General features: G+C 35.1%; 1 protein-coding gene across 2 annotated transcripts in view; it reads left to right on the top strand.

Moving 5' to 3' along the window:
• Positions 1 to 10,592, top strand: part of LOC150100951 (ubiquitin carboxyl-terminal hydrolase 10-like) — a 229,365-nt gene extending 218,773 nt beyond the window's left edge. For both annotated transcript variants that reach the window (XM_090401329.1, XM_090401330.1), the window contains exon 14: positions 8,296 to 10,592. In XM_090401329.1, coding sequence (XP_090257455.1) covers positions 8,296 to 8,492 — 197 coding nt within the window. In that variant the 3' untranslated portion in view covers positions 8,493 to 10,592. The remainder of the gene's footprint in view (positions 1 to 8,295) is intronic.
• The last annotated feature ends 5,537 nt before the right edge of the window (positions 10,593 to 16,129 follow it).

The following is a 16,129-nucleotide window of genomic DNA, read 5'->3' on the forward strand; positions in this document are numbered from 1 at the left end:
ATCTGTCCTCATAGGGAACATTCCACAGGCCATTCACCATCTTGGTCACTTGCCTCTGAATCCGTTCCACTGCTTCCTGATCCCTAAGAAACTCAGAGGACGACTTGAACACAGTAATCCAGATGCGGGCGTATCAAGGACTTATAAAGATAAAGAGGAATTACAACTTCCTTATCTCAACTTGTTAATGTGTTCTTCAATAGCCAAGTAATCTTATGGACTACCTTGTCAATATATCCCCTGAACTTTAACTCTGTCTACTACCACCCCTAAATCTCTAGGTTCATCTATTTCCTAGAGTACGGTGCCATCAATGTGATGCACGGCTTGTAATCTATTTATCTCAAAATGCATAACTTTACATTTCTCAACATTAAACTAACACTCATTAACCTTTGCCCATACTGACAGCCTATTTAAATCGTCCTGCAAGCTCTCCACATTGTCTTGATTAATTATTACTCTACCTAATTTTGTATCATCAGCAAACAATTGAATATTTCCTCTCAGGTTATTTCCTATGTCATTTATGTACAAATTAAATAGCAGTGGTCCCAGCACTGAACCTTGTCGCACACCACTAGTCACCTACTTTCACCTCGATATACCACTTTTTGATATCTGTCCAGCAGCCGCTCTCTTATCCACTTAGCCAGCGTCATATCCATTCCCATTTGTTCTGATTTGTGTAGCAGTGTTCCATGTGATACTCTGTCAAATGCCTTTGCAAAATCATCATGTAGCCATTTCCTTTATCCAACTCAGCTGTTACTCTCTTATAAAAAGTTAGTAAATTACTAAGGCATGATCGACCCTTCAAAAAGTCATGTTGACCCTCATAGAGAATCATATTTTTATCTAGTCATTTTTGAATTTTCTTTTTTATAATTTTTCTAGTACTTATACCACCACACCTGAGATTTGCTTCTTTAGTCTTAGAATCTCTCTAATGCAAAAGAACAATTTTGCACTCCCTTGGAACTCTACCAGAGCTGAGACTTAAACAGCTTAGTCAGAGGCAGTGCCAGTTCCTTTGCAGAACCTTTGCTGATATTCCATCTTATCCCACAGCTGTATTTACATTGAGTTCTGCAATATCCTAAGAACCTCCAATTCATCTACCTCTGTTCCCACATTAGTGGCTGTCACATAAGTTAAAGCAGTAACCTCACTAAGACGATATACGGTTGCAAAGTGGTCACTCAATAAGCACATAAGACAATAACTCAATTGTCTTATGTGCTTATTGAGTGACTAATTAATTAAGGTTATTTAATTAATTAGTAATTAAGATTAATCTTCCATAGTCATTTTCCCTCTTACTTGCCACACATAACAAAAGAACTCTATGGGATTTCTTTAGGCCTGTTTGGCTAAATTTTTCTCATAATCTGATATTGCCTTCCTTGCCATGCTGGTCACCTTTCTCTTTATATCCTCCACAGGGTTTTCTTTTTCTGCAACTGATGCTTAATGATATTACTCATCTATCTAACTCCTACCCGATTAACCCTCCTTACCATAGGTATAATTCTTGCAGAACCCTAGCTGATATCCCATCTTATACTGCTTCCTCTAGATGATCTGTAACTATATCCAATGCACTACTAGCATCCTTACCCTGCAGTGTTTTATGCCGTGGTACAGAAAGCTTTTTCCTAAGCATGTCGTAATCACCTGCCTTGTAATTCCACAAATATCCCTTCTTGATAGAATATTCCTCATGTTTTACAATCTCCCAAGCCAAGTGGTCACTCACTTTCATCAATTGGAGGCAATGTTCTCACCTTGGTTATGGATGGCTCTTCTGATTCTATGACCAGCTTTAATATACTCCCACTCCTAGTCCCCTCCATCACATGCTGCCTTAAATAATTATCTCTAAAAAATGATAACGCCATTTTTCATAAAATCAGATTTGATATAATTCACTTGTGAAAGGTCTTCAGTGGAACACATTATGAGCATGATATAACTGTGTTTTAATAGTTCCAATATTTTGACTAGGATGATGATGATGAAAAAGAACACGGATATAATCAATGAGATTCTTTTCTTACAACAGAAAAATGTCAACTACCATCTGGTTGATGAACAATTGTTAAAATATCTAAAAAAAAAAAAAAAAAAGGTTTTTTTTTTTAAATTTTTCTAAAATATTGAATTCTAAAATTCAATATCTTAGAAAATACTAGTTGGTGATCACTTCTTATTTCAAATTCCCTGCTTACTCTTATATCTTGGGCTAATCTAAAAACATTATGCTTCAGTAATGCATTCTATGAGAATTTTGTTTTGTATATGTTCCATCCACAAAACATATACTTTTTGACGTATTACTGCATTGTCATAACAACTTTTTTTTTATCTAATACCATACGTGTTGGTTGACATGATATTTCTGTAATTCCTTTGCCCCTTATTACTTTTGAATGATACTTAGTGATACTTCAGTGATTCATAATAACACTGATGGATGATGCCTATCTTTAATTGTTTGACTCTTTGGTAATACATGTTTCTATGATTATTATTATTTTTTTTTATGTTGAGTTGTCCATCTGTTAAAATGTTCTTAGATGTTCGTTACTGTGTATGAAATGAAGGCAAGGAAAAATCACTGACATGATTTTGAATTTATGTAAATTATATATATTTTTAATGAAATGCATATAAAGGAGCAAGATCTTTCAGTAAATAGAGAAGGAAATGGAAGAGGGGAGGGGGTTCCATAAGCTGTAAGTTAAACTGTAAATGGAAGATGGAACTTTTAATTGTATTCATTAACATCTTTAAATCATCAAATTTTTTATTTGTAACTTCAGTACAGGATAATACTATTAGTTTGCATTACTAACTTCCTATCAAAATTTTTTTTTTCAAAATTAGTTGTCAGCCAAGACTGACTGTCCAGATTTGTTATGGATTTTTTTTTTTTTTTTTTTTTTTTTTATGTCTGTGATGTTTAGGTCTCTAGAAAGAACTACTTTTTCCTTTTTCTATGAGCAGTGCTAGAAAAAAATTCTCTAGTACACATTCTCTACTACATATTCCAGCTACTGAATTAGAAACTTTTATTTAATAATGTGTTGGACTGGACTACCTTTAGCCCAAATTACAATACATGAGATTTAGCATAGATTCCACAAAGTTGCATCCACAATGTACCCATGCATTCAATAGACAGTCCTTTAACTGGCTCAGATTTGATGGAAAAAGACTTTGCTTCCAGATCTGTTTCTAACATGTCCCATATACATTCTCAATGGGGTTCAGATCCGGGCTTTGTGGTGGCTAAGGAAGATGATGGAAGTCACCATCATGCTCATTGAACCACTGCTGAACAATTGTTGTGCGATGGACAGTATCATTGTCATCCATGAAACTGTCACCTCCTGGATAAAAAGTCAACATTGCAGGGTGAACTTGATTGATAACAATGTTCAGATATTCCTTGGAGCACATCCGACCTTCCAGCAATATCAGGGGATTCATTCTCTACCAACAGAACATGCTCCACACCTCCATAATCCTTGAGTTGTGTTTTACAAGGCAAGGTGGATTCATTGCTTCATGGGGCTCCCACCAAACTCTGCCTACCATTGGTACAGAACAAGGTGCACCATGACTTGCCGGAACATGACTTTTTTTTCCAATACTGATCCTCTTCAATTCCTTGTACACAGTTTGGTGAGAAATGGGTCAAGAACAGCCTTCATAAAATGATTGCAGTCATTCCTGACAGACTGTCTTAGGACCACAGTTACATTTTAGATAATGGGGGTTATTATATAATGGGGGAGTGTACAGAGGATTTGAAATTGGAAGTGATCACTATTTAATCTTGAGCAGGATAAAATTGAATTTCATATTGAAAAGAATGACATGTAAGAAAGTTTTAAAGCGAATAAAAGTTGAGCAGCTCTCAGATGTGAACTGTAGACTAAAATACAGAAAGATTATCGAAGAAAAAATGAAAGAGTTTGAGAACAGGAACCAAACCTTGGAGATTGAGTGGCAAGCTTTGAAGAAAACCCTGATTGATTCAGCCAGAGAGGCATGTGATGAGGTTGTCTGCAAGGATAGAAAAATCAGAACTCCGTGGTGGACACAGGAAGTTAAAGAGGCAGTGAAGGAAAAGAAGAAAGCATATCAAAAGTTCCTGGCAAATAAGTCAGCTTGTGCTCTTAGAGAATACAGAGACAAATGTAAGAAAGGTAAACAGTGTGTAAAACTAGCTAAACAAGTCATGGGAGGACTTTGGCAAGAACATAGAAAATAAATATCAAGAAGGTGGCAAAATATTTTGGAGGTTGTTGAAGAAGCTTAGGAATGGAGGAAAGAGTGCTGTAAAAGGTGACATGAAAACAGAAGGAAAAGATATCCTTGAAGTACGGAGTAATTACTTCAAAAAATTGCTAAATGAAACAAGCAATGATGACAGCATAGTGATAAAAAAAACGCTGACCAGACATGCAGTCAGGAATACATATCCATACTTGAAGTAGAAAAAGCCATCGAGGGCTTGAAATGTGGAAAGGCAGCAGGAGTAGATGATATTCGACCTGAAATGGTGAAGTATGGTGGTATAAAAGTCTTACAATGGCTGCACTGCATAGTTCAGAAGTCCTGGACAGAGGGACAAATTCCCGATGATTGGAGTAGAGCTCTCATAGTACCCATATATAAAAAGGGAAATAAAATTGAATGTGAGAATTACAGAGGCATATTCCTACTGAGTGTTCCTGATAAGATATATGCAAGTATACTTGAGAAACGGTTGAGAAGAATTGTGGAAGAAAAACTTGGTGAAGAACAAGCTGGATTCAGGTCATATAGAGGCTGTCAAGATCAGATCTTCACTTTACGACAAATAGTGGAGAAATCATGGGAATATAACAAATATCCGTATTTAAGTTTTGTCGATTTGGAAAAGGCATATGACAAGGTGCCAAGAGAGAAGCTATTGAATACGCTACAGTTATATGTTGTCAATGGGACATTATATCAAGCAATACTTAGTCTTTATTTGAGTTGCAAGTCAGCAGTTAGAATTGAGGAAGTACAGGAAGATGGTTTAATGTTAAATCTGGTGTGAGACAAGGATGTACATTGTCCCCTCTGTTATTCATTATCTATATGGATCACATTATGAAGGAAAGTGGTATTAAACATGATATCAAAATTGGAGATGTTAATGTCATCTCTTTGCTTTATGCGGACGATGTTATATTTCTAAATAAATCCGCTACAAATCGGCAAGATTCTCTGACTAAATTGAATAACTGTTGTAATAGATATTGTATGATGGTCAGCAAAAAAAAGACAAAGACAATGAAAATAATCAGAATCATTGAAAATGTCAACTGTGTTGTGAATGGAGAACCTGTGGAACAAGTAAAACATTTCAGCTTCTTAGGCACGGTTTTTAGTGAAGATGGTAAATTAAATATGGAAATAGACAACAGAATCAACAAAGCTGGTATGGTAGGAAGTCAATTGAATAAATTCATATGGAATAAGAGAGAAATTAGTCGGAACACTAAATTAGCTGTATACAAGACAGTGTTCAAACCAGTTTTAACTTATGGATCTGAGAACTGGGTCAGAAGTAGAACACTTGACCAAAGACTAGAGACTGCAGATATGAGCATCCTGAGAAAGATTAGAGGCATGAACAGATGGCAGCAATGGCAATATCATATTAAAAACGAGGATATTAGGAAAGAACTTGACATTGTCAGCATCCAGGAATGCGTTAGCAAAGCTCATCTCAGGTGGTATGATTACGTAAACAGAATGGGCGAGGAAAGATTAGCAAAACAAGTGTTCTCTGCCAAGTTGGCAGGAAAACGACCCAGAGGAAGAACAAGATATAGGTGGATTGATACGGTACAAAGTGCCTTAGATGATAGAAATATAAAATCTGGTAATGTTGGGGTCTTAACAAGTAACAGACTGATTTGGAGGAAAATTGTAGATAGGAAGTTAGTAATGATGTAAATTTTTCATGTAGTACTATCATACCCTGTTGTACACCCCTTGAGGGTACATGGCAGGAATTTGATGATGACGATGATAGAAGGTGTGCCATCGGTCGCAATGCATACTATATTATTAATATTTTTATTTTTATTCTGTAAACTTGTTAGAAGGTTTTTTGAAATATCGCGACCTGTAGTGTGTCCTTGAAGTGTTAGCAGATCAAGAAGTTCTTTTCGAATACTGGAAGAAGTGATATATTTAGCCACACAGCATTGTGCCATATCGGAAATATCATTTGATTCATCAACCGAAATAGATATAAAATCGGCAGAATTAATATCCATAATTTGCATAATTGAAATTTCTGCAGAAATTGTTACAATCCGTTCCTTGACAATTTTAGCCGAAAGAGGTAAATCTTTAATTTTTTGACGTATCTCGTCCTTATTTTTCATATCCTTAAATAGAATTTCAGAGACATTATACATGCAATTTTTTTAGAAATTCGCCATCGGTAAAAGGTTTTCCCGCTTTTGCTATTTCAAGCGCTAACAAAAAACTTGCTTCAGTAGTATTCGATGAAGATTTCGTCCAAGTTGACAAATTTCTTTGCTGAAGCAATGTTTTCTTTTGTAATTCTTCAATAGCTTTTTTTCTATTATCACCCTCAGGATATTTTTTACTGAAGTCTAAATGTTTTCCTCGAAAATGTCGTTTGACAGATTTGTTATTTTGGAGATGGCAAATTAAACATAGCAGATGTCCATTTTCTTGTATAAATGCAAATTTCTCTATCCACATTTTATTGAATCCCCTGTTTTCTTCGATTCATTTTCTTTTTCTTGAACTCATATTATGAGGGTTATTATCACAAATTTACCTGTAAGTAAAAAAAAAAATTCAACATAACATAATAAAAATTTATTTGTGCATAACATTACCTGACACTAAAGAAAACACCAGTTTAGTACCACAATAAATAAGTTAACCAACAGAATATTTATTTTGACAGTTAAAATCCATATGTATCTAAAAACCGTGGTATTTGACAGGACAGCTGATCAGTTAGTTCAAATTTTCGGCGTGGCACTTAGTTACCTTAGGCAGAGTTAACATTTAGCGGTATTTCAAATGTAACGTAGTTGTCAGTTGTTCGTGTCATAAAATTTCATGCACAACACACGTCACATGCATAGTATCTAGTGCCACGAACAGGCCATATCAAAAAACAATATTTAGTTGTTTGTATTAATTATGTATCTTTTAATTCAATATAAAAGAGCCGCACTTTGTTCAGCCAAGAGCCGCCGGTTCCCGACCTCTGAACGAGAGATTATAACAGCCATTAAAAGATCTCAGTGGCAGTGGACAGGTCATATTGCAAGAAATAACACTCAAAAATTGACAAGATCTCAGGATGTGGTATCCCAGAAATGTAAGAGAGCAACAGGAAGACCAGTGAGATGGTGGAAGGATGAGATTAAAGAGATGACACCTGAGTGGTATAGAAAAATTCAAGATTAGAACTTAATGGAGGACTTTGGGGCCTTCATCCAACAGTGGACACAAAAGGGCTGGTTAAAATTTCCATCTTTAAATGTTTCACTGCTTTCTGACACTACTGGTATCCTGCAGGATGTATGGATAGATGTCATGCTGCTGCTGTGAGGCTGAATTTTCTCCTTTATTAGGTTTCAGTCATAGCAAACTGATGAAAAGATATTTCACTGACAGTCAGTTGGCGGCAGTGATTTTTGCTATCCATAACCTATAAAATTGGAAGCATTAAATTAAAATGCTTACGAGTTCAAGAGTTTGACTGTACTATCTAAATAGTAGACACTTGAAACAAATATGGCTCTGCATCTTTGCTGGCATGAGCATTAGTCTGCCCAGATGACAGAGGTTAAATGTAACTAATTAGTGTATTAAATTGGAATAGGTTATAGTAATATTGGAGTGGAGACATAGGAGAAAATTACTAAATAAAATAAATACGTTTTATTATATGATTAATTTTTATAGTATGTTCAAAAATGATTGATTGTAAATTAGATATTATGAAGGGGAAAAAATTGTGCATGTGTGCTCACTTTTTCACCAGTGTTCACACTGCTTAGAGAGAGAGAGAGAGAGTATTAGTGAGGCTGTTAATATTTCGTTACAATCAGATGTGAAATCAGGAACATTTCATAAATTAAGTAATATTAAGCCCCAATTAGTAGTATATTATAATAGTGTGATCTTATATCAAAGACTTCTAGTATGATTTTTTTTTATTCTTTATTAATTGATATTTAATTTTTACAGTTGTTTACCATGATGGAGAAGAAGCTGTTAAAGGGCACTACATATCGGATATATTTCATTTTGGAAGTGATAGCTGGCTTCGGTGTGATGATCGAAACATAATTCCCATCACTGAGAATGAGGTGCTACGTTATAGTCCCCCACGAGTTCCTTATTTGCTATTTTATCGCAGTAGTGAAACTCTACAGAAGAAGTGAAAGCACAGTCTAGTCCAGTTTATGCAGAATTAAAAGGTGCATCTCCCTTTTTTTCTCTCTCTCCTTTGCTCTCAATAAATTGGCAGAGAGCATGTTATTCAGATTATGATGCAAATACAACACAAGTCATCTATAAGGATTACAGTGTCCGACCATTTTCTTAAGTGTGAAGCTAAAGACAGTGCTTATGCGATTTAAATATGTTGCTAATACGATGGACTTCAAAGTGTGCAGTGCTGTACTCTTTCCCATACACACAAAGATCATGTAAAGAAGACACCATTATAAATGAGGAAGTAAAACGACATTTTGTAAGCATTTCTTGTTGATGAGAGATTTACATTTTATATAATTATATATATGTGTGTGTGTATACATACTCATACATGCAGATGTGTATATATAATATACACACTCAGTCCCTATGTTTTCCATAGGCAGATTCTTGCTGATGAAGTGTGTAACCTTATATAGTAGAATGATGGCTAAAAAGTGGTCTGCAGAGAATGTGCTACTAGCTTTGAAAGTGGAAAAGCACTCATTTTCTCAGGTGGAAGATCAGTGGTTTTTATTATTATGTAACAATGTACAGCTAGGAAATAATATTCTGAGCTCTTTCTGCAAAGAAATAGACTTCTCAGTCTTGGAACTTTCTACCTACTTTAAAGTTATTCTTTATCAGTACCACTATTAGCTAAGGTGACTTATTATCAAATGAACTACAGTGTAAAAAAAAAAAAAAGTAATAAATAAATTTTTAAAAAACTGTGTTTTAACTGTGTCAGGCAGGAAGAGAGGATTTTTATGAAAATTTTAATGGCCTAGTTGAACTTAATGGATGTGCTTGAGATCACTGTAAATATTTTCACACTTTGTGCAAAGTGTGCAATTTACATTTCAAGAGACATGCCAATTTACATAGAAACCATACAACACCCAAAGACTAGTTTTCTGTGTTGTATGGCAAACTGATGAACAGGTTATTTCTGTAGATACGATAGTATGTTGTATAAAGCATTAGTAAATTTGTACATAATGATGTACCTCCTGAAAGTACTGCAATGCCTTTCGTGGAAAAGTCTTGCTATGAACTTGGACCAATAATTTTGAAAGCAGTGGTGCTCGTTATGATATACTATTAAGAAAATATCATTTCATGATTCATAAAGAAAAACATCCTGAACTATAAATTTAAATTCTTATTGTTATCATTCGATTTGTGTATAAATGTTTACTGGTTGAATGGGCCTAACTTTTTATTTTGAACACTAAGAAAAGGATGAATAGTATTCTGAAAATTAAGTTAAGTATCACAAAATAAAGTTGCAGGGTTCTCTATAAATGCCATTAGAAATCCTTTATCCAGTATCTATCTGTCTTACACACACACACACACACACTTACTATTCCAATATGAAGATTATATCAAAATCAAAACTGTAAAAATGCATTTCATCATAAGATGAAATGACAAAATAAAACACATACATGCACCCATATATATTCTATATGTGACAAAATATATATTCTATATGTGACAAAATACATGGCTGTAATGTTTTGGTATGTCTGAACTTGCCAGGGATGAAAAAACACTGGTGGTGGCTATTTACCATTCACTTCTTCACTGGCATTTTCAAGAATATCTAATATATTCACTGTGGGGCATTTGGCATAATTGTTCACTTTTAGCAGGAACATTCCGTGGATGTGATTCTCCTGAACTGATGATTTTAATATTGCCTCTCATGTCTTATTTGCTGTGTTACAGTATACAAAATATGTGATTTAAATCTAGATCTTATTATTTTCTGATGATAGATTCTCAAGGATGTGAAAGCCCTGCACAGTATTTCATTAATGTTCCTGTCTTCATATACATTATGTTGGTGATACAATATAATAAGATATTTACATCTGTGGAGAGTATAATAATTTTTATAATGCATGAAATAGATTCTTAGGTTGACATTTCCTGATATAAGATTTTTTTGTATTATCCATTCTGCATGTTTCTGCAGAATATTGTGAACCACATGTGGTTTGTAGCAAAAGAGCCAAAAAATGCTTCAACTTAGCAATAAAAGTGATATAAGAAAGGACGATGAATATACATAGTTTTTTTTTTTTTTTTTTAACTCTTCTATAAAAGAACAGTAGCTATTTAGTACTCACTCTCTGTAAGGAATTTTGCACACCACTAGACAGACAAGACTTTAGACTATGTACAACCCAAATAGTAGAAATAAAATGTGTCATGTAGCACTTTATTACCCTTGGTAGCAATGACATGAGGATATTTCTCCTATAAAACAAACTGATCACATCACATATAAAGATAAAATTAGATTTATAAAAATACCTTATTACCATTGTTTGGTGTAATGTATAAAGTAAAATTATATGAAATATTGATGAGAAAAATCAAAGGAAACTATTATTTCATAAGATAAAAAAATATTTTATCTTCATATAAGATATTAATAAAAGTAATTTTTTTTAATAAAAATATTAATGTCGGCTGTGGACCGCTCGCCAGTGCGGTCCACAGCCGACTGGTGAGCTGTGAGAGAATTTCATTAATATTTTTATTAAAAAAAATTACTTTTATTAATATCTTATATGAAGATAAAATATTTTTTCTTAGTCTGTAAATTTTCGGATAGTTTAGAATGATAATTGAAAATTATATTAATTAATAGTTTTTACATAATTCTTACTTTACAATTAAATACTTAATGGATGTCTCACTCTTTTTTATAATTCACAATATATTCCATTTCTATCCTAATTTTCTTCCAACTTTCTGCCGAAAAATATTAAGGTTATGTATGTTATGCCATTATTCCACAATTTTGCATTTATGGGTGGCATATGAAAGCTCAACTTCTGATGATAAAACATGACCTATTAGGAAAGGGCACTGTATGGGGGCTAGTAGGCTGATGAATTATATACTCTGTTCAAGTGGGTCGGATCCTGGAAAGTTTGAAACACTGGCAGTGGATAGTCAACTTTGTGGGCCTTGTTCTTGTAGATAAATTTATACGTTGGTTACACATGACTCTGAATTTTTTAAGAAATGACAACATAAAAAAAAAAAAATCAGCTATCACTAATTAAGCAGCACGCAGTGAAGAGAGACGGCTCAAATGTGCCGCCATCTCGTGGTCCCTAACCCTAACACAATATATTTAATGTCTGAAATAATGTGGGTTCTATGGTTGATTTTCTTGAGTTTACAGGATGAAAAACCCGAGTTTCCGGGAGGAAAAAGCCCGCTTGCCCGTGCCAGAGATCGACTAACTCGGGAACCGGTCGAAAAAAGGCTTAGAAAATTTCCTCTAGTCACCGACTAGACTCAAAACCAAGTCCTCCTTTATGCAGCTAAGCGGCGTGGTTTGCAAACGCCACATGCCCGTGGCGTTTGCACGTGACATTGGCATGAGCCACAGAGGCTCATGCCAATGTCACGGCATTACTTCCTAAAAAGGATTCACTTAAACAAACATTCATCATATTCGATGCAACGATGGTACTCCTGCTTTACCGAGCAACCTCCAGGACCTAGTAATTACACAAAATTATCAAGAAATTATTATCGATGGCATTGTACAATAGTTTTAGATGTATGATTCTCAGGACGAACTGCTCCCAGGTCGCATGCTTATTTTTTCCACTAGTAACAATCTTCAGTTATTAGTGCGTAGCCAGGAGTGGTTTTCTGATGCAACTTTTAGCACAGTACCCACGCATTTCCAGCAGCTTTTTTCAACAATTCATGTAGTTCAATTCAATGCAGTTATTCCAGTGGTGTACGTGCTTCTGCTAAGCAAAACTCTTGCCACATACGTCAAGTTGCTTCAAGAAGTTAAAAATCTACAACCGGGTCTCCAACCCCAGCGACTTATGACAGATTTCGAACAAAGTGCCATGCAAGCCTTCCAACAAGAATTTCCTGGTATTGTAAATACCGTTTTTTTTTTTTTTTTCAACTTTCCCAAAGCGTTTGGCGAAAGGTACAGAACGAAGGTTTAAAAGCCCGATACGAACAAGGCCATGAATTTGCTCGCTGGATTCGAATGATTCCGGCATTGGCATTTATTTCTCCTGCTAACATTATTCAAGCATTTGAAGATTTAGTTGAAGCTGATGACTTCCCCATTGAAGCTATGGTGATTGTAAACTACTTTGAAGATACATATATTGGAAGAAGACATCGCAGAGGCCGGCAATTACCCATTTTTGCTATCGAATTGTGGAATGTTTACACACGAACACTGAATGATTAGCAACGTACCAACTGAGGGGTGGCTCAGGGGATTTCAGGAAACTGTGCTACTTTATTCCCAAATATTTACCGATTCATTGATTCTTTAAAGAAACAACAAGGGCTGCACAATATTTCGAAATTACACAACTAATTGCTAGTAATTCAGGCAATCAAAGAAACAAGAAATATGCTGCAATTTCTGCTAGAATCAAAACAGTAGTCCAAGAGTTTCAAAATCGTCATGTAATTGATTACCTTAGAGGCATTGCATACAACTTCGAGTTTTAAACAATAATAATGTGCATTTATTATATTAAAACAAAATAAATTAGAATTATTAAAAAATTAGGTGTATTATTTAATTTTTAATTTATTTACATAATTAGCTTACTCATATCTACAGGGGGCGAAATGTGCTGGGGCGACTTTTAAACTAGCAGTTACAAACTATATTTTATCAGGTCTTATTTTGTTTTAGGATTTTTGTGAGCTTTTTAGATGTGCCCCAGATATATACGGAATGGTGATAGATTTAGTGTAATCTCTGTTAAGAGGGGGGGGGGGGGGGGGGTTGTGGTTAATTATCCAGAAAATATTAAAATTGGTTTTCATATTTTCTGGATTTTTTGAGGGATTGTAGCCACTGGCTACGGTGTTGAGGATGTGGTTAAGTTCAGTAGTTAGGGCATTGTTGTCTGAACAGATTAATTTAATCCTGTTATATAGGGTTAAATGTTATAACCCTCTGTTCTTTATCCCATATTGTTGTGTGTGTGGGGGGGAAGATTGCTGGTGAATGTATATATATGTACCTATATTGGTCGGTTTTCTGTACACAGAGAAAGCCAGGGATCCATCAGGCTGGCATGTAATCAGAGTGTTTAGAGAAGGGAGACTGTTGTTTTCTTTTTTCAAGGTGAACAGGATTCTCGGGTGTTGATTGTTTAAGTGTGTTAGGAAGTTGTAGAGTGTGTCTAAGCCATGAGGCCAAATAGCGAACACATCATCTACGTAGCGTAGCCAGACAGTGGGTTTTTGTGGGGCTAAGTTTAAGGCTTTTCTTCAAAAGTCTCCATAAAGAAGTTTGCCAGGAGTGGAGAGAGTAGAGAACCCATGGCTGTACCCTCTATCTGTTTGTAGAATTTTCCCTGCCAAACAAAATAGCCTGAGTTCATGGTGAACTGATATAGTGGGAAGAAATTTGGTTTGGATGAGATTAAGGTATTTTTGAGTAGGACATTTGTGAATAAGGAGGAGACATCAAAACTGACCATTATGTCAGTCTATTGGAGTGAGAAGTTCTCTATACTGGCTTTAAAGTGGGCTGAGTTTTTAATGTGTGATGGTGTGTTGCCAGTATAATGTGTGAGCACTTTGGCTAATTGGTGTGTGGGGGAAATCAATGCCATCCACAATGGGACGTAATAGCACATTCTGCTTATGGATTTTTGGTAGTCCATATATTCGGGGGTGGGGTCCTAGAGTTGAAAGGTTTTAGTCTGTTAGTCACTTCTTCTTAAGGAAACTTTGGAATGTTCTGATTTGGGAGCTGGTGGGATAATTTTCAATGGAGGAGGTAGGTAGAATGATCTAACAGTAAAGGTGAAAGCTTACCTGTGTAGTCCGTTTGGTTGAGAACCACAGTGGCATTTCCTTTATCCACTTTGGTGATTACTGTTTTGCTGCTGTTCTTCATTCCTTATAGAGCTTTTAGTTTGGTTGGTTTTTGGTGGTTTAGCTTTGTTAAGAACTCCGGCTACATCTAGTCTGATTACATTAGCAATATGAATCGGAAGGTTGTGGATACCACGTTCTACTTGTATCATATTTTTTAGACGGTATTGTTTTTGGTGCTAAGGCGAAGTTGTGGCCACATGTACGTGAGGACCCTCGTTATCACCTATCATAATATAGGTATCTGGTCGAGGGACAAGGAAACATCTCTACCCTTGATAAAGAATTCAATTCATTGATGTTGAGGTCAGTGTGTCAAATTTATAGCCCAGTTGTCACAGATAGAATTGGATAGTGGTTCAGCATTGCAATTGTCTTCATTCTAATATATTAAAGTTGTGAGTCATTCTATATTTATAATTTAAATGTGCCTATCTGAGCAAGGATAGCAAATTCTAAATATTAATTTAAAGTGTTCTTGACTGAGAATATTTTAAGGCATTTTCAAACTTGATAAGCTGAGCTATTCAAATGTAATGGCTTTTCAATATTTATCACTGTAAAGGTTAGTAATTGGAAGTTTTAAAGAAACGTTAGAAAGCCATTTAGAAGATTTGGTAAGCTGTATTTAAAAAAATGTAGTTTACGTAACATACTTGTTTCTTAAGAAACACAAATCTGTTACGTAAAGTTAGATCTGTTAGCTCAAGGAGACCATCAAATCACATATTACACATAAAATTTATCAAAAAGCCAGTAAGGTCTTATATACTTCTAATTTTTTAGGAAATGATAATGCAAACTAAATTAATAATTATAAAAACCTTAATAACTACCTATATTTCAGCAATGTTGCATTGCCATCTTCAGGGATCACCAAACAATGATATATGAATGCAGGCACTCACAGTAAGCAATTGAGGCTGTAGAAAGGCAACTGAAATTTGCAACCTGAAAATGGCAAAGTAACATTGCCAAAATATAGGTCATCATCATCATCAAATTCCTGCCATGTACCCTCAAGGGGTGTACAGGATATGACAGTACTACATGAAAAAAATTACATCATTACTAACTTCCTATCTACAATTTTCCTCCAAATCAGTCTGTTACTTGTCAAGACTCCAACATTATCAGATCTTATATTTCTATCGTCTAAGGCACTTTGTACCGTATCAATCCATCTATATCTTGGTCTTCCTCTGGGTCGTTTTCCTGCCAACCTGGCAGAGAACACTTGTTTTGCTAATCTTTCCTCTCCCATTCTATTTAAGTGACCATACCATCTGAGATTAGCTCTGCTAACCCATTCCTGGATGCTGACAATATCAAGTTCTTTCCTAATATCCTCATTTTTAATATGATGTTGCCATTGATGCCATCTGTTCACGCCGCTAATCTTTCTCAGGACTCTCATATCTGCGGTCTCTAATCTTTGGTCAAGTGTTTTACTTCTGACCCAGCTCTCAGATCCATAAGTTAAAATTGGTTTGAACACAGTCTTGTATACAGCTAATTTAGTGTTCCGACTAATTTCTTTCTTATTCCATATGAATTTATTCAATTGACTTCCCACGATACCAGCTTTGCTGATTCTGTTGTCTATTTCTATATTTAGTTTTCCATCTTCAGTAAAAATTGTGCCTAAGTAGCTGAAATGTTTTACTTGTTCCACAGGTTCTCCATTCAC

The sequence above is a fragment of the Typopeltis vanoorti genome, chromosome 12 (assembly GCF_054136105.1).
Source record: "Typopeltis vanoorti isolate ZY-2024b chromosome 12, IOZ_Tvanoo_1.0, whole genome shotgun sequence".
NCBI lineage: Eukaryota > Metazoa > Arthropoda > Arachnida > Uropygi > Thelyphonidae > Typopeltis > Typopeltis vanoorti.